Source organism: Lipotes vexillifer, unplaced genomic scaffold, assembly GCF_000442215.2.
Source record: "Lipotes vexillifer unplaced genomic scaffold, Lipotes_vexillifer_v1.1 scaffold236, whole genome shotgun sequence".
In the NCBI taxonomy this organism is placed as follows: Eukaryota; Metazoa; Chordata; class Mammalia; order Artiodactyla; family Lipotidae; genus Lipotes; species Lipotes vexillifer.
Window position 1 is genome coordinate 2,255,266 of NW_006773295.1, and position 25,598 is coordinate 2,280,863.

General features: G+C 51.0%; 2 protein-coding genes across 4 annotated transcripts in view; one reads left to right on the forward strand and one right to left on the reverse strand.

The window, feature by feature from the left end:
• Positions 1 to 12,732: 12,732 nt before the first annotated feature.
• Positions 12,733 to 19,147, reverse strand: ISCU (iron-sulfur cluster assembly enzyme). Its single transcript, XM_007448239.1, has 5 exons — positions 18,986 to 19,147; positions 17,340 to 17,453; positions 16,340 to 16,450; positions 14,714 to 14,792; positions 12,733 to 13,202 (listed from the first exon to the last, which is right to left on the reverse strand). Exons 1-5 carry the CDS (start codon positions 19,097 to 19,099, stop codon positions 13,117 to 13,119), a joined length of 504 nt encoding a protein of 167 aa, XP_007448301.1. The 5' UTR covers positions 19,100 to 19,147; the 3' UTR covers positions 12,733 to 13,116.
• A 1,369-nt stretch (positions 19,148 to 20,516) lies between these two features.
• The window catches only part of SART3 (spliceosome associated factor 3, U4/U6 recycling protein), a 33,208-nt gene continuing 28,126 nt past the window's right edge, over positions 20,517 to 25,598 (forward strand). Inside the window, exon 1 of one of the 3 annotated variants that reach the window (XM_007448241.1) lies at positions 20,517 to 20,854. In XM_007448241.1, coding sequence (XP_007448303.1) covers positions 20,543 to 20,854 — 312 coding nt within the window. In that variant the 5' untranslated portion in view covers positions 20,517 to 20,542. The remainder of the gene's footprint in view (positions 20,855 to 25,598) is intronic. The other 2 variants (XM_007448242.1, XM_007448240.1) reach the window with 2 other exon arrangements.

The following is a 25,598-nucleotide window of genomic DNA, read 5'->3' on the forward strand; positions in this document are numbered from 1 at the left end:
TTCAGATGACCCGGGATGGAATCTCAACTCTGCCACCTCCCAGCTGTGTGACCTTGGGCAAGTCACTTAACCTCTCTGGGCCTGAGTTTCCTCATCTGTGAAACGGGACCTTGGAGGGTTGGTGGGAGTTGAGTTCATTCCCTTAAAGGGCTTAGAACAGGCCCCCACGAGTGCTCAATGAATGTGAGCTTTTGTCAGCTGTAAACTGTGAAGTGCGGTGTCCCACGAAGAGAAAAGAGGGAAACTTCAGTGTCTAAAGGTCTGGCTGTTCTGCAAGTTACCTCTTCTTTCCAGGTCTAGGTTTAGAAGCTTCAGAATCAAGAGATCAGTGATTCTAGATGCTTGGAACTTTAGAGTCTAAACATCTATTCTTGGGGGGCAGGGCAGAGGGTCCTAGAAGGGTTGGTGAAATCTGAGCACTTCCTGCAGCCAGGGAAGTCCCGTGAACTCCACGGAGGGGGTGACGGACGTGGCCAGAGACAGAGACAGGCTGCTGTGGCCCTTTGGGTGGAGAAAAGTCACCCTCACCCTGTGGGCCCCTCTGCAGGGGTTTGGCGACCAGTGGGAGCTAGGGGTCATGCTGCAGCTGTTCCCCCTATCCCTCTGGGGTGCGATGACCCCAGTCAGGGCTTGAACGTTGTCTGGCAGGCAGGGCTGGGGAGCCCAGGGACTGGGGCCCATCTGTGGCAGGCACTGAGGCTATTTCTAGGTTGGAAAGGGGAGGGGGACCCAGTGGGATTAATTGCCAGATGACCTGGAACATCTCTCCTCCCCTCTCTGCTGTGTTTCCCTCTATAAAACAAGCCAAATGCTTAGACTGGCCAGAAACTCCTTCAGGCACCGTGGGGGAAGGGCAGAAGGTGTCTACATCTCCGAAAGACTGGGGTTCGAATGCCAGCATTCATATCCCACCTCCAGACTGCGTGACCTTGGGCAACTTCTGCCCTCTCTCGGAGCCTCAGTGTTTCACCTGTGAAACCACAGGTCCTGCCCTGCTGTGAGAATCAGATAAGAAAATGCTGCTTGAGCACGTGAGAGACCCCCTGAGCCCCCAAATCTCCCACATGTGCCCTTCCTCAGGGTTTAAATCCCACCACGAGGGGCTTTTTCCATCACTGCTTCAGCATGCGCTGTGTAGCAAGTGTGGCACTGAGCACTTCCTACACACTGCGCCCTCACAAAGCTGAGGGCGGTACAGATATTATCCACCTTCTACAGAGGGAGGCACGGAAGCTCAGACAGGCCAAGTGACTCGCCCAAGGTCACGCAGCCAGAAAGACGCTGAGCCAGGCTTTGAACGTCCTGCGCTTGTCGTATCCCATAGGAAGTGCTCTAACCACAGCTCCACACGGCCTACAAGCCTATTCATGAATGAATGAGCGCATGAATGCAGAATAATGGGGTTGGAAGAGGGGGCCCAAAGCCAATGTGTCCAGACTTCCATGTGACCCCACAGCTCAGCGGGTGGCAGGGGCGTCATCACAGCTGCCGGGGGCTGCATCCACTGTGGTCTGAGAGGAGGAAAGGCAGGAAAGAGGGCTTTGACCACCACTGGCCGCGGAGTCTGGCCCCGCTTGTTCACAAACTGCGCCTGCGCGCGCCTTGCGTGGGGCGGGCACTCCGCTGGGGGGAGGGTGGCACCGCAGCCCCTTGCGCCACCACCCAGCAGGCGGCCTGTCTCCCCTCGCTACCGAGTGTGCTGAAGGGGCCTGCGAGCCCACGTGGCCTGGGAATGACCAAGCTAGTCTGTCGAACGCCAGCCAACGCTTTGCTCCTGCCCCGGACGCTGCATGGGGACGCCGCCGAGAGTCCACCGGGTCCAGGGTCAAGCTCACAGCCCTGAGCTCTCTGGAGGCGTGAACTTGGAGGTGGGGACCCAGGCAGGCACTGGCCCTGGGTCTGGAGCCCCGGGGTGGAGGTCTGGCTCTGCCCACTCCCTGGCTGTGCCACCTGAGGAAAGTTGCTCACCCTCTCTGGACCTCAGCTGCCTCTCCCACAAAGGAAAGAAGGAGGCTTGATCTGGATTTCAGATTCCACCCAGTGGCGGGCCTCGAACTCTGTTCCCGTGTGAGCCATTATTGTCAGCAGCTGGGGGAGGGGCTGCAGGACGCCATTTTTCCTGAAGTAAAAAGAATCACTCAGTTCTTGGACGAGAAGATCTTGGAAGAACCTGGCTTTTTTACCCTCTCGAATCCATCCCCAGAGAGATCAACCTCCCCCCACGTTAAGAGACCCCTGGACAAGTTCTCCCAGCTCCTTTGACGGTCTCTCCAGCATCTGAGCAAACCCTCAGTCTCAGGAAGCTCTTTTCCATCTAATGTAAGTTGAGCCGGTTGGGCCCGAGGGCCGCTTTCCCTGCAGCGGGGCCCGTAGCACGAGCTCTGGCTGGAAGGACCGGGCCAGCCACTGGGGAGCCAGTTAGAGACACTTCTGAATTTTTCCCCTGGCCTCTCACAAGAGAAGAACATCTCATCTTTGTACGGATCTGATCTCCGCACTGTCTGATTTTGAGTAGACTGCGGGGAGAGAGAGGGGGGCCTTTTGGAGGGTCGTACTGCAACATCTACCAAGGTTGTCTATGTCCTTGTCCTTTGCCCCAGAGATTCTCTTCTGGAATCTGCCCACAGAAATACCTGTGTGTGGGCCCTGAGATGGGATGTTGGTGCCAGCGTTGTTTAGAATAAGTGACGAAAAAGAGAAACCACTTATGTGCCCATTGCTGCGGGAGACTTAAGGAGACGGTAGTCCTGTTGAGTGGGAGGGTATTCAGAGAGGATTCGCTTCTGGGGAAAGGGTCTGGACGTAAAAACTATCGTCAACATTTCACAGTTTGCTTTTCACATAAATGATTTCATGTGAAAAATCACTACGAAGTCGGTTTGATCAGCTTCCTTGAACCAACGAGGGAGCATCCCTGCGCAGTAAATTGTTGACGGATGCGGTACCCCAGGGGCGAAGGGACTTGTCACACAGTGGGTGAGTTAGGAGAGGGCTCAGGTCCTGGGTCTGGCCTGGCAGCTCATCCTCCTTGTGGTCTGCGTTCTATCTTACGTTAGGGGAAAGGGCGGCCCTGGCGTAGGGGACTCACACCTGGGAGTCACCTGTTTGAAGCGTGAGCCCAGACTTCTGCTACCCGGGCTTCAGGCATCCCTAGAACAGAGCCAGTTCAGGGTGCCTCTGGGTCAGGTGTTGGGCAGAGTGGGACCTGGGCGAGCTCGAGAACGGGGATCACAGGCGGCAGAGCTGGACAGCCCTTGAGTCATCAGATGTTTCCTAGGCCATCCTGCACGTGGGTGTCTTTGCAGACGCCAGGTCCTACTGGGGGGCTTGCCGAGGCAAAGGGTACAAGCGTCGCGTTTTCAGAGTTGCTGCCCAATGACTTTTCCAAAACGCGTCACCAATTTCCATTCCTTTCTTGGTGTAAGGGTGGTTCCGTTTCCCCATACCCTTGACGACACTGTGAGTTTCCAGTCGAAGAGATGAGAGGTGGTATTCCATTGTTGTTTTCGTTACGGTTCTCTGATTACAGGTAAGAGAGGAGCTTTTAACCTCACGGAGTTCCTCTCCTATGAATTACCTGTTTCTATCCTTAGTTTCCACGTGTATTGGTGGGGTACCCACTGATTTTCAGCTTCTTTGAGCTGCAGAATCCTTTGTTTGAACAAACTCTTCCTAGGAATCCTAACTAAGTTAAATGAAAGCAGAGCTGCACCCTGGAAGGGGGGGGTGGGATACCCAGAGGGCACCTGTTTGCCCCCTTTTCCCCCTCTGCAGGGGCCCCTAGGGCTCAGTGGAGCAGAGTTTGCAAACAATTGGTATAGTCCTACCACTCCAGCCACAAATGGGGAAACAGACCCAAAGCCACCCAGAAAGGTAACGGCCAAGTCTGGTCTCCAGCGCAGATCACCTGACTCTGTCAGTGTTCATTCAAGAAGGATCTCTAGGTAGATGATCCAGCCATGAGTGACAGTTTCCTCACTTCCAGTCTATGCCCTTCACTTGTTTTTTGTGTGATGCTGGTGGTAGAGGTGGAGATGATGGCAGTGGGGATGGGGTGGTGGAGGTGATGGTGATAAGGTGGTCATGATGTTGGTGGGCGTGGATGGAGATGTCGGTGGTGGAGGTGGCGGAGATGCTGGTGGAGGTGATGGTGGAGGTGGCGGAGGTGATGGTGGAGGTGATGGCGGTGGTGAACATCCTTGCCTTGTCCCTATCTTCATGGGAGTGCTTCCAAAGTTCTCCCGTGAGCATGATGTTTGCTGTAGTTTTCTGGTAAATGTCCTCTTTTCAAGTTAAGGAAATTCCTTTCTATTCTTAGATTGCCAGGATTTTTGAGCTGCAGATGGGTATTGAAGTTTATCAAATGCTTTCCAGTCTCTACGACGATGAGTCAGTTCTTTTCGCTCACCGTGGGGCACTGGATGGAGACATCCCTGGGACAATCTGGGCGAACTGATTTTGCCTCAAGCCCGGAACCTCGCTCTCTCTCGTCCACTTTCCCTGTCCCTTCTTTCTCTCTCCCTAAACACAGACACTTTTCCAGGCCCGAGGAGCCTGACAGTAGAGGAGGGTGAGGCATCAGAATAGAAATGATCTCCCCGTGCTGGGTCAGCGCTTTCCGCCTGCCTGACTTCTGCTGCCGTTTCCTGTGCTAATCCCAGGGGGGACCAGCCCCCCTCCCCATCTGGTTCCAGACATAGCTCGAGACATTCTGAGGGTGCATTAAAATGCTGGTGGCAGACAGACAGGGGAGGATCTTGAAGCCCCGCATTCCTCTCTGGGGTGCCGGAGGAGGGGTGGGTGCGGGGCGGGTGTGTGGTGAGGCAGGAATTTGTCTTGGTGGGGGCAGGGTTGGTCCGGGGTGTGGGGAGAAGGGCTGGGTTGCTAGGCAAAAGCGGCAGAGATGAATCATGTTCTGGCGTGAGCTGGTTATGGGCTAAAATGAGAAGTTATCCAAGGATGTGGAATCTTTTTGTTTGAGCTGGAAGGGAATATGGAGGCATTGGGTTCAGCCCCCTGGTTTTTCAGACAGAGGAACCGCAGATACAGAGAGGGAGAAAGGTTTGCCCAGAGAGTAAGGAACGGGCGTCTTGCCTCCTAGCTTTTTCCAGGGACTGTGGCCAGAATAAGGCTTTGGCACCAACTCCCGTATTGTACGCGGTTACCGTTCTAGGGATCCAAGATTTCATGAATCCTCAGGCATGCTTTCCCTGAGGAAGAGAAATCCAGAGCGATACGCTCTGGGACGGCTATGAACAGTGTGATGCCAGGGTGCATGGGGAAGGCCTGTTTGGGGAGGTGGCATTTGAAGTGAGACCGGGATGCAGGCGGCAGCCCTGGGAAGCTCTGGGAAGAGGGCTGCAGGCAGAGGGACCAGCCAGTGCAAAGGCCCTGCGGTGGGAATGAGTTTGGTGAGTTTGAGGGACAGCAGGGAGGCCAGTGGGCTGAGGGAGGCAAAAGCGGGGACAGGCAGGGCCTTGGAGGCCGGAGAGAGGCTTGATGGGAAGCTGTTGCCTGACATTAATCAGGGGGCATGATCCCCCCTCGTTATTCCTTCTCCTGCCCTGTGGTGCCTGCTAAGGCCCTGTCCTGTGGATTAATGAGCATTTAATAAGCACCTACTGTGTGCCCGGTTGTCCTTGGCACTTCACCTGTATGGTCTCATTTCACCCTGCAACGGCCCCTCCCAGGCTGACCGTCGGAGGGGGACAAATGGGAGAGGCCCACACTTGCCCATAGCCGCTCTGCACAGGCCTCGCGGACCCAGGCTCTGTCCCTTGAGGCCCTCTGCTCAGCCAGAAAAGGACTGGCCTGCACGAGCAGCTTGTCCTTTGGTTCAGCTTCTTAGGAAAAAGAGTGGGAAAGGTCGAGAGGAGACTCAGATCCCGGCGGCCGCCCCAGAAGACTTGCCAGGAAGCAGGGCCACGCTGGCCCGAGCCTTCGGGGTTGGAAGGGATGAGCACCCACTCGAAGGGAGATGGTCCCCAGGGGCCTGCTGTGGTGGGAAAGTGAGTGAGAATCCGGGGCTGAAGGGCAAATGGGACAGTGTGAGAAATTCCCCCAAAGCTCCTTTGCGGCCAGATGGTAAGCCCAGCAGATGCCTGGGATTCCACCATTAATGATTTACACTAAGCCTGGCTTTTCGCTGGTCTTCTTGTAAGATGCAAATCTCCTTTGGAAGGAAGAGTGAGAAGATGAAATCTCAAACCCAATATTGTGATAAAATTCAGAGATAGTAAGTGATAGGGGCCTGAGTGCTGGACAACTCCGAGGCGCCATCAGATTTAGAGCTCCCCACGGGGTCAGCGGAGACTTTTGGTGGGGCAGCCCTGCTGCCCACCTTCTCCCTCTGCGCACTCCTGCTTTCCAAACCAGGCTTCCACAGGTGTTGATCCCAGGAACACTCCTGGATAAACACCCTGCACGTTACCTCCATCTAAGAGTCAACTTTCTGGGGAATCTGACCTGTAACAGTGAAGGTGATGATGTTGATGATGATGGTGTTTATAAAGTTGATACTGATAATAATGACCTTGATAACGATGGTGTTGATGACGTTGGTGATAATGTTGATACTGATGAGGATGACGATGGTGATGATGATGGTGATGGTGGATGAATCAGCCCACTCAGGCTGCCATAACAAGATACCACAGATGGCGCGGCTTAAACAGTAGGAATTTCTTTTCTCACAGTTCTAGAGGCTGGAAAGTTCAAGGTCGAGGTTCTGACAGGGCTCAGTTTCTGGTGAGAGCTCTCTTCCTGGCTAGTAGATGGCCGCTTTGTCCTCACATGGCCTCTGAGCGTGTGTGGAGAGAACTCTGCTTTTAAGGTCTCACCCTTATGACCTCATTTAACCTTAATTACCTCCTAAAGACCCTATCTTCAAATATAGTCACAGTGAGGTTTGAGCTTCAATATACGAATTTGGGGGAGGGGGGTGCAATGTAGTCCATAGCAGTGATGTTGGTGACAATGATGATGGGGGTGATGGTGGTGATGACAGGGATGATGATGATGGTGATGATAGCTAACATTTATTGAGTGCTTATTACATGCCTGGCACTGTGCTTTTTTTTTTTACTTTACATGGGATCATTCTTTTAATCCTTACAACAAACCTCTGACTTAGGAGCTAGCATCCTGCTGATTTTTCAGGAAGGGAAATCAAGATTCACAGAGGTTAGGTACCTGCCTACAGTCCCATAGAGAGATCATGGCAGAGCTGGGATTAGAACCCATGTCCCTAGGTCCCCATCCAAGGTTGTACCTTCATATCCTGTGGTTCGGTTCAAAGGGGCCGTGTGTGTTGGGAGGTGTTTGGGGGGGTCCAGCCTGATTTCCCCACTGGGGCTCCCTCTGATCCATCAGCCTGAGGCCCCGGGGGGCAAGATGGAGGCCCCTGGAACCTCTTTTGCACCAGCAGCTCTGGGGTATTAAGGGTTGTCCTCACCCAGGGGGCCTTCTGGAGTTATTCCGGGATCTGGGCTTCTCTGAGGTGAGGCCAGGGGCTGGAGTGTCTAACACGACATTTCCAAAGATAGCTGGGTGGGGAGGGGGCTGGTGGTATTTGAGGCTGTGCCCTGTGTCTGACCAAGCACTGTGGAGTGAGCTTGCCCATCAAGCCACGTGTGACAGAAGTCACGTCTGTGTGTCCCCTGCACAGGGGCAGCCAGACGACGACTTTCTGTACTTTTGGAGGCCTTGCTGGGAGGGTGCGTCTCAAGGCAAAGACATCATAGATTGGAAGCCTGGAAGTTATAGTATTTTACTTTACATTTATTTTATTGTATTGTGTTAATTTCATTTAATTTTTAATTTAATTTTATTTTGTCACACTGCATGACTTGGCGGAATCTCAGTTCCCCGACCAGGGATTGAACCTGGGCCCCGGCAGTGAAAGTACCGAGTCCTAACCACCGAATCACCAGGGAATTCCCTATAGTATTTTAAAAGCAGTAATAGTAGCAGTAGTAGTGACAATAGTTGTAATGGTAACAGTTGCTATGAGGAATGGTAATAATAAGACCAATGCTAATAGTGATAATGATAACAGCAGTAGAGAGAATAGACCAGTCGCAAGCTGAGAGCTTGGGCTGGAATCCGGCTGCAGCCACTTCCTGGCTCTGTGATCTTGGACACATCCCTCTACCTTTTAGTTTCTTCATCTGTAAAATGGGATAATCATAGAATTTTAGGATTTTTGTGCAGAATAAATGAGCTAATCTATATAAAACACCCAGCAATTGTGTCTGGTATGTAGCTGGGGCTGAAGAGTCATGTGTAATCATGACAATCACAGTAACGTCTGTGAACTCTTCTTTTTTTTTAATTTGTTTATTTATTTTGTTTGTGGCTGCGTTGGGTCTTTGTTGCTGTGCGTGGGCTTTCTCTAGTTGTGGCGAGCGGGGGCTACTCTTTGTTGCGGTGTGCGGGCTTCTCATTGCAGTGGCTTCTCTTGTTGCGGAGCACGGGCTCTAGGCGCCTGGGCTTCAGTAGTTGCGGCACATGGGCTCAGCAGTTGTGGCTCGCGGGCTCTAGAGCGCAGGCTCAGTAGTTGTGGCACATGGGCTTAGTTGCTCCGCGGCATGTGGGATCTTCCTGGACCAGGGCTCGAACCCGTGTCCCCTTGCATTGGCAGGTGGATTAACCACTGCACCACCAGGGAAGCCCTGCACTCTTTTTTATTTATTTATTTTTTAATTTTATTGTTTTTGCGGTACGCGGGGCTCTCACTGTTGTGGCCTCTCCCGTTGCGGAGCACAGGCTCTGGACGCGCAGGCTCAGCGGCCATGGCTTATGGGCCCAGCCACTCCGGGGCATGTGGGATCCTCCCGGACCGGGGCACGAACCCGTGTCCCCTGCATCGGCAGGCGGACTCTCAACCACTGTGCCACCAGGGAAGCCCTGCACTCTTTTTTATATGCCACATGCTTTACATGCTTCATCTCATCTAATGGTCATGTCAACCGGACCAGGTAGGTACTATTATCATGCCATTTTGCAGATGAATACACGGAGATTTGGGGTGGTTGAAGTCTCTTGTTCAAGGTCACACGGGGTAGGCGGCGTTTGAACCCACCGGCTCTGACACCAGCGTGCCGAGCTCACTCTGCTGTGCCCTGCTGCTGGGCAGAGACGGTCTTCTCTGGGGAGGTTGGCTGATATCATCTTGAGGGATGGAGGAAACAAGTGGACAGGCCCCAAAGCCACCAATGAGAGATGTGCTCCACATCCATCTTCCGGTTGGGGCTGGGGTTCATCTGCAGGGTCCCCCTAACTCTGCCAAGACTCAGTGGGACCCGAAGTCTTCTGTCCCATCACAAGGATGGACACAGAGTCTACCCTCTTGTCTCAAGTTCAAGGGGCCTTAGTCATCAAAAGTCACCCCTCATTTGCTTGGCCTTTTAAGAAGATGCCATGATAGAGACAGCTAGTTTTGACAGGACAGTTCTTGATGGGAAGTTGTGAAAGTGCATTTTGATATGGTCCCAAGTGGCCAGCATCCAGGAATAACATCTAGGAAAGGTTAAATTAGAGATGTGGTCATAGCCATGGTGGGGGTGGGAGGTGGGCAGAGGACCTCAGCTGGAGCTCTAACCTACCACTTTTCCTTGCTGTGTCATCTGAGGCAAGCCATTTCACCTCTCTGAGCCTCTGTTTCTCCATCCAGCCATCCTCCCACCCACTCACCCATCCATCCACTCACATACCCTCCATCCATCCATGCATCCATCCATCATCCATCCACTCAGTAAGCATTCATGGAGCCCCTAGTAAGTCAAGAGCTGTACCAGAAGCTGGGTCCCATAATTGAATTGCTGTCATCAGCAGAAGACTAAATTATGAACCATCATACATAGAATGCTGGGTAGCTATTAATAAGAATGAGGCAGGTCTACAGGAACTGATATGGAGAAATACAGCCAAGAGGAAAACAGGAAGATACAGAAGTGTACGTAGTATGCTACCATTTGTGTAAGAAACAGAGGGTCTATTTAAACACATGTATAGTTGGATATGCCTAGAAAATTGCCGGAAGGACACCTAAGAAACAAGTACCAGAGATTGCCTCTGAGGAGGGAGATTGGGGAATTAGTAGGGGTGGCAAGGAAACTTATATATCATCCTGTTCCCTTTCAGGCTGTTTTTTGAAAATAGTATATTATCTGTTTAAAATTGAAAAAAATTATTAAAAAAAAAAAGTCTCTGAGTAATGATATAGAAAGATAAGAAAAGAACAAAGTACAAAACCCATCCATGATATTTACGGGCTCAGGGAAGGACAAGAGACTGTAGGAACAGAGAGGGCACCTAGCTCAGCCTGGGGGAATCAGGGGAGACTTCCTGGGGGAGGTGGGATCTGAGATGAGGCTCCTAGGCTGAGTGGAGGTTAAGGGAAGATGCCTGGCGAGGGCATTCGGGCAGGGGGTGCAGCATAGGGCCTGAAGGGAAGGTTCAGTGTGGCTGGAGCTAAGTGATCGATGTGGTAGGAGGTTTGGAATTTGTCAGAAGGGCAACGGGCAGCCATGGACAGGTTTCAAAAAGCGGAGGGACAGGGTCAGAGTGGGGAATGGATCCCAGCAGTGAGGCTGGAGGCAGGGAGGCCAATGCAGAGGCTAGGAGAGAGACGATGGAGGCCCAGACTAAGGTAGATGTGTGGGGTGGGAGGGGCAGAGAGGGAGGTTGGAGATGGGAAGTGACACCTTCTCACAGGACCTTGAGTCCCCATGGAAATCATTTCAGCAAACTGCTTTGCAGAGTGCAGAGCACTTCACAGGGTTTCTCACTCAAGGCTGCACCCTGGAAACTCCTGGGGAGCTTTGAAAAAATGCCAGTGCCCAAGCCCCACCCACACAGCATCAGATTTAATCAGGCGTTGGAGTTAAACTGGGCTCCTGAATGACTGAGGTGCAGCCAGGGCCGTGGCACGTGGAGGTGAGTTGGCCAAATGAATGGATCAGGGCTCACCCTGCGTGGGCGTTCACCTTCCCGCCAATGCTCAAGGCACAGGTGAGCCTTGGATGGTGTTGAGTTCTGCCAGAAGGAAATGAGGCAGAAGCATGGCCTTTGGGGTCACCCAGCCCAAGCCCAACCTCGTGGCTTGGGAGTAGCTGACCTCCTGAGCCAGTTTCCTTGTTTGAAATAATGCCCACCCCAGGGGGCCATCCCGAGAATGGACGGGATTACAAATATAAGAGTCTGGCTCGGAGCACGGGTGTGTGAGCCTGCTGTCAGTTACACGGCGGGGTCCCCCGTGGAAGAGTTTACGTGGAGGTGCTGAGATCCACAGGATGCCAAGATCTCTAGACCTGAGCTCACCCAAGGAAGGGGACACGGTGCCCTCGCGTGGTTGAAACTAGCTGTGTTCTTAATGGAATTTCAAACAAAATATTCATTTCTTTTAGCTGCACGACCACATATTTTGAGGTTTGGGCTATTCTGGTAATATTGCCGTGGCTGTTTACAAGCAGCTTCTGATGTGTAGAATTTAGCCTCAGCTCTCAGAGGATGTAACCAGAACAAAAATGTCTCATTTAAAAAAGTCACAAAGAACAGCGGTGGGGAATTGCAGGGCGGCCACATATAAAGAGAGAAGCTCAGCCTTAGAGGGACTGTGAATTAAACGGTAGAACACGCCACATGGGACAATGTGACATGGCTCCACCCAGCAGCTCTAATTTGAGATTCTGATGAAGGCCCTGCTCTGTGGCCTTCCCTGTGGGCTGGGGGGGCGGGGGAAGGGCCTTTGAAGTTCAGTGTCCTTCCCCAGAACCCAGAGGAGTTTTTTTTTTTTTTTTTGCTTTTTTTTTTTAAACAAAGAAGTTATATTTAAGAGAAGAGGCAGCCAGCCTATGCCTGAACATCGGGAAAAACAAAAGCATCTTACTTTTGAAGTTGGAGATTTGAGTCTTAGCTGGCATTTTGAGATCATGTTTCACTAGAAAATTGGGCCTTTAGTGGGGCTTTTAGCTGGTGTGTGACTGTGGGTGCCTCAGCATGGCACCCCCTGCCTGTCCACCCTGAGGCCAGATGGGGTAGGAGGAACAGTGGTTAGAACAGCTGTTATTTGTCCCTGAACCAGGGAGGTATGTTTTTAAACTTGAGGTCACTGTACACATAGACAGTTCACAGTGAACTATTTAAGTGTCACAGCTGTGCAGGTGTGGACAAAAGAAGGTTCTTCCCAGGGGCTTGGCTCACCCGCCTCCACACAGAACCACCCAGGAGGTTCTCAAGAGTCGGGTATTGGAACTACTTGACCAGACCTACAGCAGAACCCTGGGCCTAGGAGTCGGCATCTAAATCTCATCCCTCAGGCCTCTGTGGATTTGGTCCACAGCTTTAGGGTAGCGTCCAAGCCACTGTTGCTCAGATTTCAGGATTTCACAAACTAGTGAAATTACAGACAGAATCTTCTGGACTGACTTTGAGTTGTCAGCCTGTTATATTGTAAAGAATGAAAAGTGACGGCCATCTCCTTTCATCTTCCGCCTTGTTTCAGAAAACATTATCGACATCTGGCTTTGTTAAAAATCTCCATGCGTGGTCTTTACTGCCCAGTTTGCTGGGAAAGGTGCACGAGTCATCACCGTCCAGCATCTGTGAACAAACCCCAAGGGGCTGAGGGCAGCCCTGTGAGGTGAGTGAGGGACCCAAGAGACAAGGCTTACCAGAGGCAAACACTGCCTTATATTCCTTTATTTATTATATATATGCAAATCTGTTTTATGTACAATATTTGGTCCTACCAAATAACCTTACCAAGGCATTCTACTGGTAATCTTCCCCAAAATAGATTCAGGTAAAATTAGATATTTGTGCACTTCACGACTACCCAAACCTACTGATTTCAGTTTGGGGGCCATATGCATAATTCGAAATAGACATACACTAGATTAAGGCGATGAAAGTGAGCCGCAGGAAACCACAGGATTCAGAACAACTAGACTGTGTATTTTGCTTGCATTAGAGTCACAACGTGAACAGCAAATACTGTGCGGATCTCATAGTGCTTTTATTGTAGTGTGAGGGCTTCTGAACACCTACGTGACTGCACGGCGTGGGTGGGGGGGTAAGCAGCCCACGTGACCTGCGAGAAGCTTCGCCGGGAGCTCATTTCTTTTCCGCCTCTCCTTTCTTGGGTTCTTGTTTCAGTCTGAAATCAGCCAGGGCGGCCTTGATGGCATCTTCGGCCAGCACTGGAAGTAAGAGAATGAAAGAGAGCCTAAGTTTCTAGAATCTGCAGGAATAGTCTTAGCAAGAGAATCTTTAAGAGCTGAGGTAGTGGTGCTGGGACAGGCTTAACAGAGTCACCTCACCAGGGTGCTGGGCGAGGAGCAGGCCTGCAGGCCGATGGCTGTTTCCTGAGCCGGATCCCTCCTGCGGGGCGGCTCTGGGGACAGACTGTGTGGCAAATACCCGAGATTCTAGGTTAGTTCCTTAGCCTCTCGGACGATCATGTTTTCTTGCTGGGATAGGGTGAGGGCTTTATACATGAAGTGTCTGATGCACAGGAGGGACACAACAAATGTTAGTTCTCAGCTGCTCTCAGGGAAGTCAGGATAAATGCGGTGGACGCTGGTGACGCTGGATGGCATTACTTAGGTCGCGCCAGTTTGTACCTGGGATGGCATTTGCCGGCACTCTCTAGTGATCCCAAGTGTGGAAACTTTTATTTTGGAGTCGATATTAAAAGGGAGACTTTGGGGAAAATAAACATTGAGAGAGCTGGAATGACAGCAGAGAGCGTTGGCTAAAGGTTTCAGTACCCAAGAAGGCCTAATGAAAAGGCGGGGGGTTCCTCTGAAACCATGTGAAAATGTTTACAAGCTATGGCCTTTATTCACGGGTATTTGAAATTCCAGCGCAAGTGGAAAGAACTCGGGTCTCAGTAGACCTCCATCCCTGCCGCGGCACTCACTTCTTCTCTTGTGAGTCCTACCTTGGCAGGAGGCCTGGCCCTCTGCTGATTTTTAACTAATTTGGTCAGTAAATCTCCATCAATAAGTTTAGGCTACTGTTTCCCATAACCTCCTTCCCCTAGAAGGTTGAGATTTGAAAAGCTTTAGACTGAAATGGAAAGCCAAGTATAAGCCTTAAGGCATCTGGACTTTCTCTTAGGGACAGTGCAGAGGGGGATATTGCATAACTGGGCTTAGTCATTGCATATACACAGATGCAGACCCCGACAGTGATGGCATCTGGGAAGGAAGTGAGGAAACGCACAACAAACAGGATTATGGTGAAAGCGGCATTTTCTCCTTTACTGGTCCCAACTTCACCACAGCCGGGAGAACAGCACAGATTCTGGAATCAAAGACTGGGGTTTAGACTCTGGCCCTCCCACTGAGGAGCTGTGTGACTGGGGGTCTTTAACCTGAGCCCTCGTTTCCTCCTCTGTGTGGGGAGAGGTAATGACACCTCTGGGGACTGGAGGACGTTCCTGAGGGTTAGAGGCCACAACGTGCTCGGCACGGTGCTTGGCCCACACCACCCCCGCAGGACTCCCCTGGAGGCCGCAGTGAGACCCTGGGGTCTAACCCTCTGGAGACTGTGAGAACGGACTCCATGAGCTGTAACCCTCGGAGGCTGTAAAGGTGGACTCCACGACCCGAAAGACTCGCTGTTGCCCTGTCACAAATCAAGTGGATGCCATTACAAAACTGCCCTAACTGTCCGAGCCCATCAGCATCCTGGAGGGGACACTTACTGGAGCAGTGCAGTTTCACAGGCGGGAGGCACAGCTCCTTGGCGATGTCCGTGTTTTTGATGGTCAAGGCTTCCTCCACCTGAGAGGCAGATGGGACAGACGGGAAGTTTTAGTGATGCTCTATCTGGTGGGACAGAAAATAAAAAGGGCCAAAGAGGCCCCCACAACAGGGTGGTGGGGGACGAATTCCATTTAATAACCCAGACAGAGGACTCCCACTTGCACGTCCAGGCTGCAGCTAGGCTCAAGTACAAAGTATGTGCACCTGCATTGCTCAGCTGGGCTGAGCCAGGCCCGCAGAGATGCTGCCAGGAGCCAGGAGTGGACCCTGGGAGGAGTCTCTGAGGGATCTGCTTGAGGCCAGCAACTTGAGCCTTTTTTAAAAGGCAGTGATGTTCTACGCTGGTTTTGTGACTCTCAGCTTCTCTGGTGTCCTTATACTAAATGTTCAGAATAAATCCCATCAACTCTAAGTGCTAGATGGCGTCAGGGAGGCGGGAGGGGTGGCACCCAGGCTGGCAGCACCCCAGCCAATGGCACAGACAGCTCCTGGAAGGAGAGGCCTTGGGGCTCATCCCCTGCCCCAAGGAGAACCTTTCTCCTCTAGGCGGACTAAAGGATGCCTGGGGTTTGTTGAGAGCCCAGGGGCATAACAGGAGGCAGGCCTGCATGGAACGGAGCCCCGCTGCCTTAAGGAAAGCGATTTCCCCCCGCTGCCCCCCAGTCTCCCAAGTCCACTAACTCCACTGAATTATGCTTCAGCTTCTGTTGCTGGAAACTCAGATGGGAGTCTCTCAGGGTCAGAGAAAGGCCCTGTCCCCACTTTCTGATCACATTCACGGGGCCAGGCCCTGGGAGCACAGGTGCCCTGTCTCCTCATTTCCTCTTTCCCTGAGGATAGTTCTGGACGAATCACTTCACAGCCACCTCTGGCCAGAACAGGTTAGGTCTCTGCTTCCCTGGCCCTGAGGACCTTGCCGGCCAGGAGGCCCTGAGCCACGGGGAGCCGGCAGCACGTGGCCTGGCACACGCCTCTGTGACTCAGCTCCCAGAATCTGGGCCCTTGGGGCTGCAAAGGTGAGCACCTGCAGTTTGGTTTTTCTGAGAGGTTTTAATGGTGACAAGATTTTAGAAAGGCTAGTTTGTTATTTCATGAATCCTTGTAAGCCACCTGCACTCCCTCCTGAAGCAGATGGGAGGAAACAAACAGAACAAACCACAATGGAACCGCCCCCGGAGCAGACTTAGACTTCTAAGAAATGATAACAGCGGTGACCCCGGAGAAAGTCAAAGATTTCTTTTCACTTCTATTGTGTTAGAGGGGGAAGTGAGGATCTTTTTTCGATTTAGTTAAAAACAAAACACCACCAAAACCCCCAAACAAATAAAAATGATCAACAACAAAAAACCCCAAACTAAAAAACACTTCAAATTATCCGTAATTCCCAACGTGGAGAAGAATTTAATAAAAACCTCGGTAAGCAAAATTAAAAAGAAAATTCTTAGCATATTTGGGGAAAAAACCATAGGTTTTTGGTTTGTTTGTTTACACTCACTAGACCCTTCCCTTAACTGAGAGCCAGGTTTGTGGAGAATGTGACTTAATTCTAGTTTGCAGGAACCTACCGTCTTCCCCTTTACCCATTCGGTGGCTAGCGAGCTGGAGGCAATCGCAGAACCACAGCCAAATGTTTTAAACCTGGCGTCCACGATCTTCCCCTTTTCATCCACTTGAATCTAGAAAAGAGGCAGGAGTTAGCAGAAGTTCTGGTGTGCCCCATAGAACCTGGTGCTCATGGAGGCCCACGGGGTGCTCCCTGACAGCTTTGGTCCTGCTTTCCGCACTTAAAAGTTTGGGCACTAATTACTGAGTTTCTTCTATTCCAAAGAGCTCAATGATGAGAAGATAAAAGCAGGAACAACTATACAGAATTATACAGGCCTAGCTAGTAAAGATCAACCAAAAAATATGCGTCTTGCCGCCCCCAACCCTAGCCTGATTTTTGGCTATGAGGTTCTCTTCCCAGCTGCTGGGTCAATGTGCGTCTTTAAACACTGGGAGAGTCTGCAATAAAGGTCTCTGGATAATGCTTTTTCCTTTGGCGCCAGACTGCATGTAGTAGTTCCCTCCTGCCTTGTTTCTGTTTTCCAAGATAGTCATGAAGCTGTCTGGCGAGCTGCCCACCACGGTGACGAAGGAGATGTGGAGAAAGCTATGGTTCACCCAGAGTGCCAGGCACTACCTGCATGTCATCTCCAACGTGGGGGAGGTTTGATTTATTGCGTTTCCTGTCTCTTTGGGGATTGCTAACTGAACAGTTGTGGTTTTCCTTTGACTGGTAAAATTCACAAAAGATTTCACTTAGCTATGTTGGAATTTAGGCTGGTACAGTGAGCACAAAGGTGAGATCAGTTCACTATGTCAGAAAGGGTCAGTGTAGTTTACCAGTATGACTAGCATTCAGCCCCTGCTCGAGTCATTTATAACACTGACTTGTCCCATCTCACAGGAATTGAGATGGGGACCAGATGCAATGCTGTACACGTAAATGCTCTGTCAACTACGGAGCACTGTACAAGCAAAGGGGTCACTGTTACCACCAGTAAAGATGGGAACCAAGGGTACCTGTAATTTCATGACATCACCACACGCTGGAGCTCCCACCAGTCCGGTTCCAACATTTTTAGATGTCTTATCGAGGGACCCCACGTTTCGGGGATTTTCATAATGATCAACAACCTGAAACGAGAGGGTGAACAGAAATCACAGTCACTCTTTTTTGCTGTTGGTCTCCCCGACTTTGATGGCAAGGTCCTTGAAGTCAGCAAGCTGAACCTGGCAGGCCATCACTAAATACCAAATTTCACCTGGGAATGAATTCAGAGATTCCAGATAGTGGCGAAAAGTCAGCAAAATCCTGTCTTAATTCCGCAGGGTTTTGAACCACAAATAATTACTTGACCTTTAACCACCCAAGTCACCAGAGTCGGGCTCAAACAGCATTTTTGTAATTTCCAAAGAAAATCCGTTCTCAAAGTATAATGATTACTATTCGAAAATCCTAAAAGTAAGTATGGTCCAGAAATGGAAGGGTTTCACAGAAGCCTCAGGAGACTGTTACAGGAGGAACAAGGCTATGGAATACGTCCCTTTGTGTGCGAAAATAAATAATAAATATCTCATTACTGTATTTCAGGGCCCTGAAATCTCTCTGGTGCAGCAGCGCGCCCTGGTGGTGGAAAGGCTCGTGTCAACAATACACATCCTTGGGTCGGGGAGGAGTGAAGTCTGTGGGGAAACGCGCGGAAGCCAGAACAGAATAAACATCTATTCAAACTGGCACACGGAAGGCTTTAAAAACCTTGAGGTTTGTTTACCAGTTAGCAGTAAGTATCCCGATCTTTCCAGTCCCCTCCCCCACCTCCACCCCAGCTATCCAACCACGGATTTTGACTCCAAGCCCAAGGACCTACAAGATAATGTCCAATCTGGACTTTCTGCCCCGGGTTGATTCACCGCATTCTTTAGTCAACCGGTTCCCGAGTGAGAGAGTCTCATGTTTAGGGACTTTCCACCCCCGGAAGGTAAAGGCTGCAAACTATGCACCTATCTCTACTCACAGCTCACCACCACTCCAAACAGAAAACAAAAATTAAAACGTTATGACTGTTCGTTACATGTCCGTCTCCACTCGGAGGCTCTCAGCTCCTGCAACAGTAACATCACCCTAAGTGGCCTCCCTGTGCCAGACACCCTGCCGAGGACTCCGCAGGCATGGTCTCGAGTACGGGGGGCTGCTAAGACCCCATTTGACAAGTGGGGAAACAGGTTCAGCGCAGCGCACTGACTTGCCCAAGGTCACCTGGCCAGGGCGGTGGCCTTGGCTGAAGCCGGACCCCGCGCCGCTGTGTGTCGGGCTGGCAAGTCATTGCAGGACCCTGCTTCCTGGGCTGTTGGGGGTTTAAAGGCTGGATGCACGAGATCGCGGCCAGAGGCCGGGCCCACGGGCAGTGGCCACTAGATGAGCAGGAGCTGTCATTTTTATTTCAGGCGCGGTTAGTGCCCCTGCGCAGGGAGGGAAAGTTAGTCCAGGCGGATTCGCGCGAGGGGCGGCCTCTCCGTTGGGGCCCGGGGCGGCCCGTACCCTGGGTCGCAGTGGGGCCTCCCGGGCCCCGCAGTTCCCAGGCCCCGCAGTCTTTCCTAGGCCGGACCTCCGCTAGGATGCCCGCACTCTCGGTTGTCCTCGCACTCCCGCCCCCGCCCGCTCCTACCTTCTTGTGATAGAGCCGAGCCGGAGCTGACAGCTCCCGGACCGGCAGACGCGGGGCCCGGAGTAGCAGTGCCGAAGTCGCCCGCCTCATACGTCCTGCTCCAGCCGCCGCCATCTTGCGGGCTTGCGCCTGCGCAGGCCGAGTGCGAGACTGAGGCGCGTGCGTGAGCCGGCTCCTAGCTTGGAGCGCGCTCACTCTAACGTCCCGGCGACTTCGCGCCCGAGCCCTCCCGCTCCGTGCACGTGTACGCGCTTTGGTCCCGCCTTGACCACGCCCCTCCGGGGCGGGCGGGGCGCGGAGCCCAAAGCTCTGGAGTCGCAGGAGGGTTTGTCCTCCGTGATGGGTTCTGGATCTGAGGGGCTTCGGGCTGGAGTTCGGGACCCAAGTTTGCGTTCACAAAGTCCACCGCCGGAATGCGCAGAGGATCAACCAGTCCACCTTTCTTAGCCCTGTTTTGCAGCTTAGGAAGTTGAGGATCAGAGCGGTGTAGTAGCTTGTCCTAGGTTGTCCAGAGAGTTAGACTCAGTTGGGATTCGAACTTGAACAATCCTGAGTTGGAATCCCGTTTCTGCTCCTAACTGGCTGTGTGATCCTAGGTGAATGACAGCGTCTTTCTAAACCTCGATCTTCCCTTTTGTACTAATTCAAGGACAGTTCTTTCATCCATTGAGCAAATGTGTTGAGTATCTATTTTGTCAGGGTGCTTTGGGAATCCAACGGAAAGAAAAACATAATTTCTGACATAATTAAGCTTGCTAATGAGGGAGAAAGGCAATAAATAGACACACCAAGGCTTTCCTACGTCAAAATGGAAAGCTTAGCTAAACGAATACTTTGCCCTGATTTTAAAAAGTGTGTATGTTTGACTCTATTTCTCTCTCTATAAAAAAGCAAACTGTCACAATTTATATGACAAGGCATGGCAATGAAGAGATTCTAAGTAAATGTTTACTAATGTAGTTTATTAATATTGGTTTGCAGAATATGATCCTATAAAACCAGAAAACACACATGTGTATTTAACTGCTAGGCACCAGGCATTACATAAAGGAGAGGAGTCTCTTTGGGAAGTGAGTTTTTCTCATGAATGGTGCAATCGATCCTTCCCCGAGGACTTAGACTTTCCTCTGCATTTGAGGCTCAGTTACTGGGGAGACTGAACCACGCGCCAGGTCAGAATAGGCGGTAAGGCATTAATTCCAAGAATCATTTTGACCTTCTCAAGATGGCGGCAAACCCTTAATGTCAATCTTCACGCTCACTCCATGACTTCCTCTATGGCTTCCACTTCCTGTCTAAGGACCCAACTTCTGTCCGAAGTTGTGGCGAAACACATGCCCTGTTAGTGAGTTCTTTTTCCTCCGACAAGAACTATTAAAAGTATATAAAATAGCATGAGTTTCGTGTATTTCGAGGTTTCGCCGTCATCCGTGGCTCACAGTTTCTCTCTAGGTGGCAGGAGAGCGCGGTTTTGATCAGGCGCGCGCCGCGGGCAGCTTCTACTTCAGTGGGTCTTCGGCGGCAGAGTGAGGACCCAGGAGTCACTAGAAGCGCAAGATGGCGACGGCGGCCGCAGCGTCGGCTTCGGAAGCGGAGGCTGAGCCCAAGGCCGGGCCCAAGGCCGAGGGGGAGGAGGCTGAAGCTAAGGAGGCTAGGACGAGGAGGAAAGTGTTATCGCGGGCCGTGGCCGCCGCGACGTACAAGACCGTGGGGCCGGAGTGGGACCAGCAGGAGGAAGGCGTGAGTGAGAGCGATGGAGATGAGGAGTACGCCATGGCTTCCTCGGCCGAGAGCTCCCCGGGGGAGTACGAGTGGGAGTACGACGAAGAGGAGAAGAACCAGCTGGAGATCGAGCGGCTGGAGGAGCAGGTGAGCGCGGGGGTGGGCGGCGGGCTCCTTCCCTCAGGTTCCCAGGCCCCGGCCCGCCTCCCTTGTCCTCGGCGGTAATAAAGCCGCCAAGGCTGCCAAAGTGCAATTCATCAGCGCGTCTCCCGTCCTTCGAGCGCTTACTGCTCGCCAGGTGATTTGCAACCGTTATCCCGTTGAACCCTCGCATAGAACCCGCTGAAGGAAGGAGTGTATTTCCCGTTTTATGGGAGGAAACTGAGGCTCTTGGTGGAGGGAATTCTCTTGCTCTTTCAAGATTACAATTCCTGCAAATGGCGAGACAGGCTTTGAACTTTGAAACGACTCCAGAACTCCCGCTTTTAGCCACACCATTCAGCTGTCTAGCACGAGAAATAAAATTTTATTTCTAAAAGAGAGTTATTTGCCTGTAGGAGTGACGACGATGATGAACTATGGCGTGGTCGGGAAAATATTGACCGTGACGGTGATAATAGAAATGGAAAGGGAGCGATTACAGCGTCTGGAGCCTAAGGCCCCAGTTCTGGCTCTTCCACCCTTGCGTGCGCTTGGGCGAATTTCTTAATCTCTCTCAGCCTCGGTTTCCTCATTTGTAAATTGGGAGAAACGATTTCCGCACATAGGTTTGTTATAATGGTAATTAAAGCCCGGGGCCTGGCACTAGTAGCTACGTGATTTCTAATCTGTAACCTTATGAGATACAGGTGGTGGTATCTCGTGTGGAATCTAGGATTCCAGCAGGAAGTAGGTGGCACACTCAAATTAGGAAAGTTTGAGAAAACGTCAGTAAAGGGACTACTGTGTTTAGGGCAGGGAAATCAGGAGTAAAGCAGGTTCGGTACCCCAGGGCTAGTAGTAGCAGGACCTTTTAGGTGTCCACCTTTAGGCCTGAAGAGGTGATGGGAGGGACTGGTTTTCCAAGTAGTTGTGTGGAGACAACACCTGAGAGGAGGTGAGACGTTTGTTCCAGGGGTGCGGCCCCAGTTTCCCATCAGGTATTGGGGTGGGGAGGAAGTACCCTGACCTACCGCTCTGCCTCTCTCCAAACAGTCTGCTGGTGCCGTCTGCTGGAAGCAAGACAGCCAGAGACCTCATCAGTGTGGTCCACACAGTGGGTCACAGGACGGGGAAGAGAGAGGGTGGAGTGGATTTGGAGGGGCAAACAGATGGAGCACATTCTCATTTTACAGATGAGGAAACTGAGGCATAGAAGGAATAATGAAATGATTTGCTTAGTCACTCGTAAGGGGTTTTGAATTTTTCAGGGTTGTCAGTGGACTGAATGCCACACTGGCTATGAAATTACTTAGTGATGTGAGGTTGTTAGCCTGGGTTTCTCACTTTGCTGGGTGTGAGATTCCTTATAACGTCCTCTCTCGAGGTGATGTTTTTGTTAAGTTGTGAAACAGTTATATTATCTCTTGGTATACCTGTCTCACTTGTCATCGCATCTGAATCAGCTAGGGGTAGGCAGGTGGTTACCATTTCTGCTTTTTATAAATAAGCACGCCAAAGTCCATTCAGTCTTTTATTCGTTCAGCAGTGTAATACGAGGTGCCAGGCGGACTGTGTCCCTGTCCTGGTGGAAATCTGTTCTTCTGGCCCTGGGCCTTTCAGTGAGCCATTAGCTTACTCGGTAGGGGAAAGAGGATTACCTTTTTAGGGGAAGGGGAGGCTTGGAAGCAGAGCGATTAAGTCCTTGATGAGGTGAGGGTACCCAGCTTACTAGAGAGGAGGGTGGGTCAGGGCAGAGGCCACCGGCCTACTGGTATTTTGCAGTTGCCAGCCCTGCCTCAGGCCACCAAAGGTGACCACACAGGATGGGATCTGGCAGGTGATGGTGAATTGAAGAGCCTCTGGCTTTATCCTCTTTTCCGGGGCGTCTAGAAATGGACTTTTCCAATTTTTCCAGAACTCCCTCCCACCTCCTCCTAATCCCACAGCCTCTAGTTCCTGCTGTAACGACTCTCCTGGTGGAGCATGATGGTCGGTAACTTCCAGAGAGGCCTGTGAAACCCTCGGCCTTGTCGTATTTGCAAATTCCAGTTCTCGCCCTGAGTGTGTTTGTGAAAGCTCGCAGTTAGTAGTATCTGTCCGTGTAACAAAAGCGGAGATTTCCCACCATTTGTGTTTTTGGCCTGATACTAAAAGTGGCGCCTCGTGGTGTCCTACAGGTCATGTCAGCGCTCTGAGCCTGCTGTCCCAATTGGTAAAGGGAGGGTTGTAGTAGTGCCTCCCTCACAGGGCTGTTGTGGAGCTTAAGTGACAAGAGGTGTGTAAAGCTCCAGGCACAGTTTGACACACAGTAGATGCAGTGGTGAGACCTGCTCCCTTCTCCTTCCCCCACCTTTCCTGTATTTGCAGCTAAGTGTCCTCTCCACCAGGCCTCTCTGTCACCTCTCTGCCCCCAGTCCAGGGCCAGGTTGTGCTGTTAGGGAGTTAGGAAATCAATTCGCAGAGCACTTGCACGTTGGCTAAGCCTCCTCTTTCTTTAAAGCATCCTTTGTCGTTAAGTGTTCTGAGACCAGACTAGACCGGCACATGTGCTCATTTGTCAGTGCTGGTTGAACACTCTGGAAGGTCTCTTAAATGCATGTCAGTGTGCATGTAACGTACATGCTCTCAGAGCACATCTCTATATATAGTATCTTCATTATTTGGGCCTCAAAATCAGAAATTTAGATCAAAAACCATCCTAGAGACAGTTCCTTTACTTCAGTGAGTTTTGTACGTTCCTCTTCTGACCTCCCTCTGGTGTTCACGGGAGGGCCACTTGCATAGACATTACTCAGACTGGCTAGGCAGGACTTGCCCACCCCACTTCACGCTCAGAAAACACATTCAGACCCAGGTGAGTTGCGAGTGATGGGGTGACAGGGAGAACTGCGCCTGCTCCTTCGTGAGGAGAGTACATCTTCCATGATCTTCGGTTCTTTCACTGTGGTTACTTGCGTGACACACTTGACAGCCAATTTTGAGACATCAGTGCATCATGGCAGTCCACTTGAGATGCAGAGGTGTACTCCAGTGCCTTCCGGTACAGACGGGGGAACAGAACCCGTGGATGCTGGAACACTTGTGTCCTGACCTCGTCCTGTCCTTTTTCAGCCTATCACATAATCATGGGGTGGGTTCAGCCTGTCAAGTTTTATAAATCATGAGCAGGAGAACATTGCTAAAAGATTTTTAAAAAAATTATAGGTCATGGGCTTACCTGATATTGATTCTTCTTTATTATCTACTTGTGTGTAATTTGATCCATACAAAGCAGTTCACATCTGTAAGTTGTAAAGGATGGTAATGAGATGAGCACCCTTGCTCTAAGAGTGGGGACTTCATCAGTACTGCTGCCCGTCCCTGCGGCTCCTCCCCGGTGCCAGTGCCCTGCCTTGACCCCATCCCCTCCTCAAACCCAGGTAACTGCTTTTTTGAATCTTGAGTGCTTCCTTCTCTTTTAAAACATGTATAGTTTTATTCTCTAAGTATGCATTCCTAAGCATATATTGTCCACTTTTGTTTGTTTTTGAGCTTTTAAAAAAGTGTATCATGCAATGTGTAATCATCCGGGACTGCTTTCCACTCAGCAGTGTGTTTCTGAGATTCAGCCGTGTTCTTGTGGTTGCAGGTTATCCACTTTTGACTGCTGTGTGTTCAGTACACCAGGGTATGAGTAGCCCACAGCTTATTGGTTGTTCTGGCATTTGAATTGCTTACAGTTTTTTTTTTTTCCTATTACAAACAAGCTACAAGGAACATTGTTACTGTTAAACTGTGCCAGTCTCAAACCCTGTAAGAGTTTCTCTAAGTCAGTATTTTTCAAACTGCGGCCATGGTCGTGGGTCATGGATTCATTTTAATGGATACACCCAGTGTCCCTCTGTGATATACTTTCTGGTTGCGTGGGTCTGTTTCTGGGCGCTTTCTAGTGTTCTGTTGGTCACTTTGTCTGTCCCTTGTCAATTCCGTGGTCTAACTCGTTACTGCTGAGACTTGCTACCTGCTGAGACATGCTACCTGCTGAGACAGATTCTCCTGTGTGCAGTTTAATGCAATAACTAGGGTCTAGATTACTAAGAGTACATTGTCAAATGGCAGTGTTAGTCGAATGAATTATAGGTCATCTGTCATCTCTGGAGAGGGAAATATTTATTGCTGAAATGTGGCAGACGTTGGAAGAGTAGATACTAATCTAGTCTTGGTGTATAGACTTAATGTAACCCCATACCCCAACTTGTTTGAAAGCTTTTTTTTTTTAAGATTTATTTATTTATTTTTGGCTGTGTTGGGTTTTTGTTGCTGCGCGCAGGCTCTCTCTAGTTGTGCCAAGAGGGGGCTACTCTTCCTTGCGGCACGCGGGCTTCTCATTGTGGTGGCTTCTCTTGTTGCGGAGCATGGGCTCCTGGCACGTGGGCTTCAGTAGTTGTGGCTCACGGGCCCTAGAGCTCAGGCTCAGTAGTTGTGGTGCATGGGCTTGGTTGCTCCGCGGCATGTGGGATCTTCCCGGACCAGGTCTCAAACCTGTGTCCCCTGCATTGGCAGGTGGATTCTTAACCACTGCGCCACCAGGGAAGTCCCTGAAAGCTTTTTTTAAAAATTAAACTTTTCATTTTGAGGTAATTGTAGGTTTCCCTCCAGTTGCAGGAAATAATACAGAGAGATCCTGTGTACCCTTTACCCAGTTTCCCCCACTGGTGACCTTTTGTAAAACTATAGTACAGTCTCACAACCCACGTATTGACGTTGACAA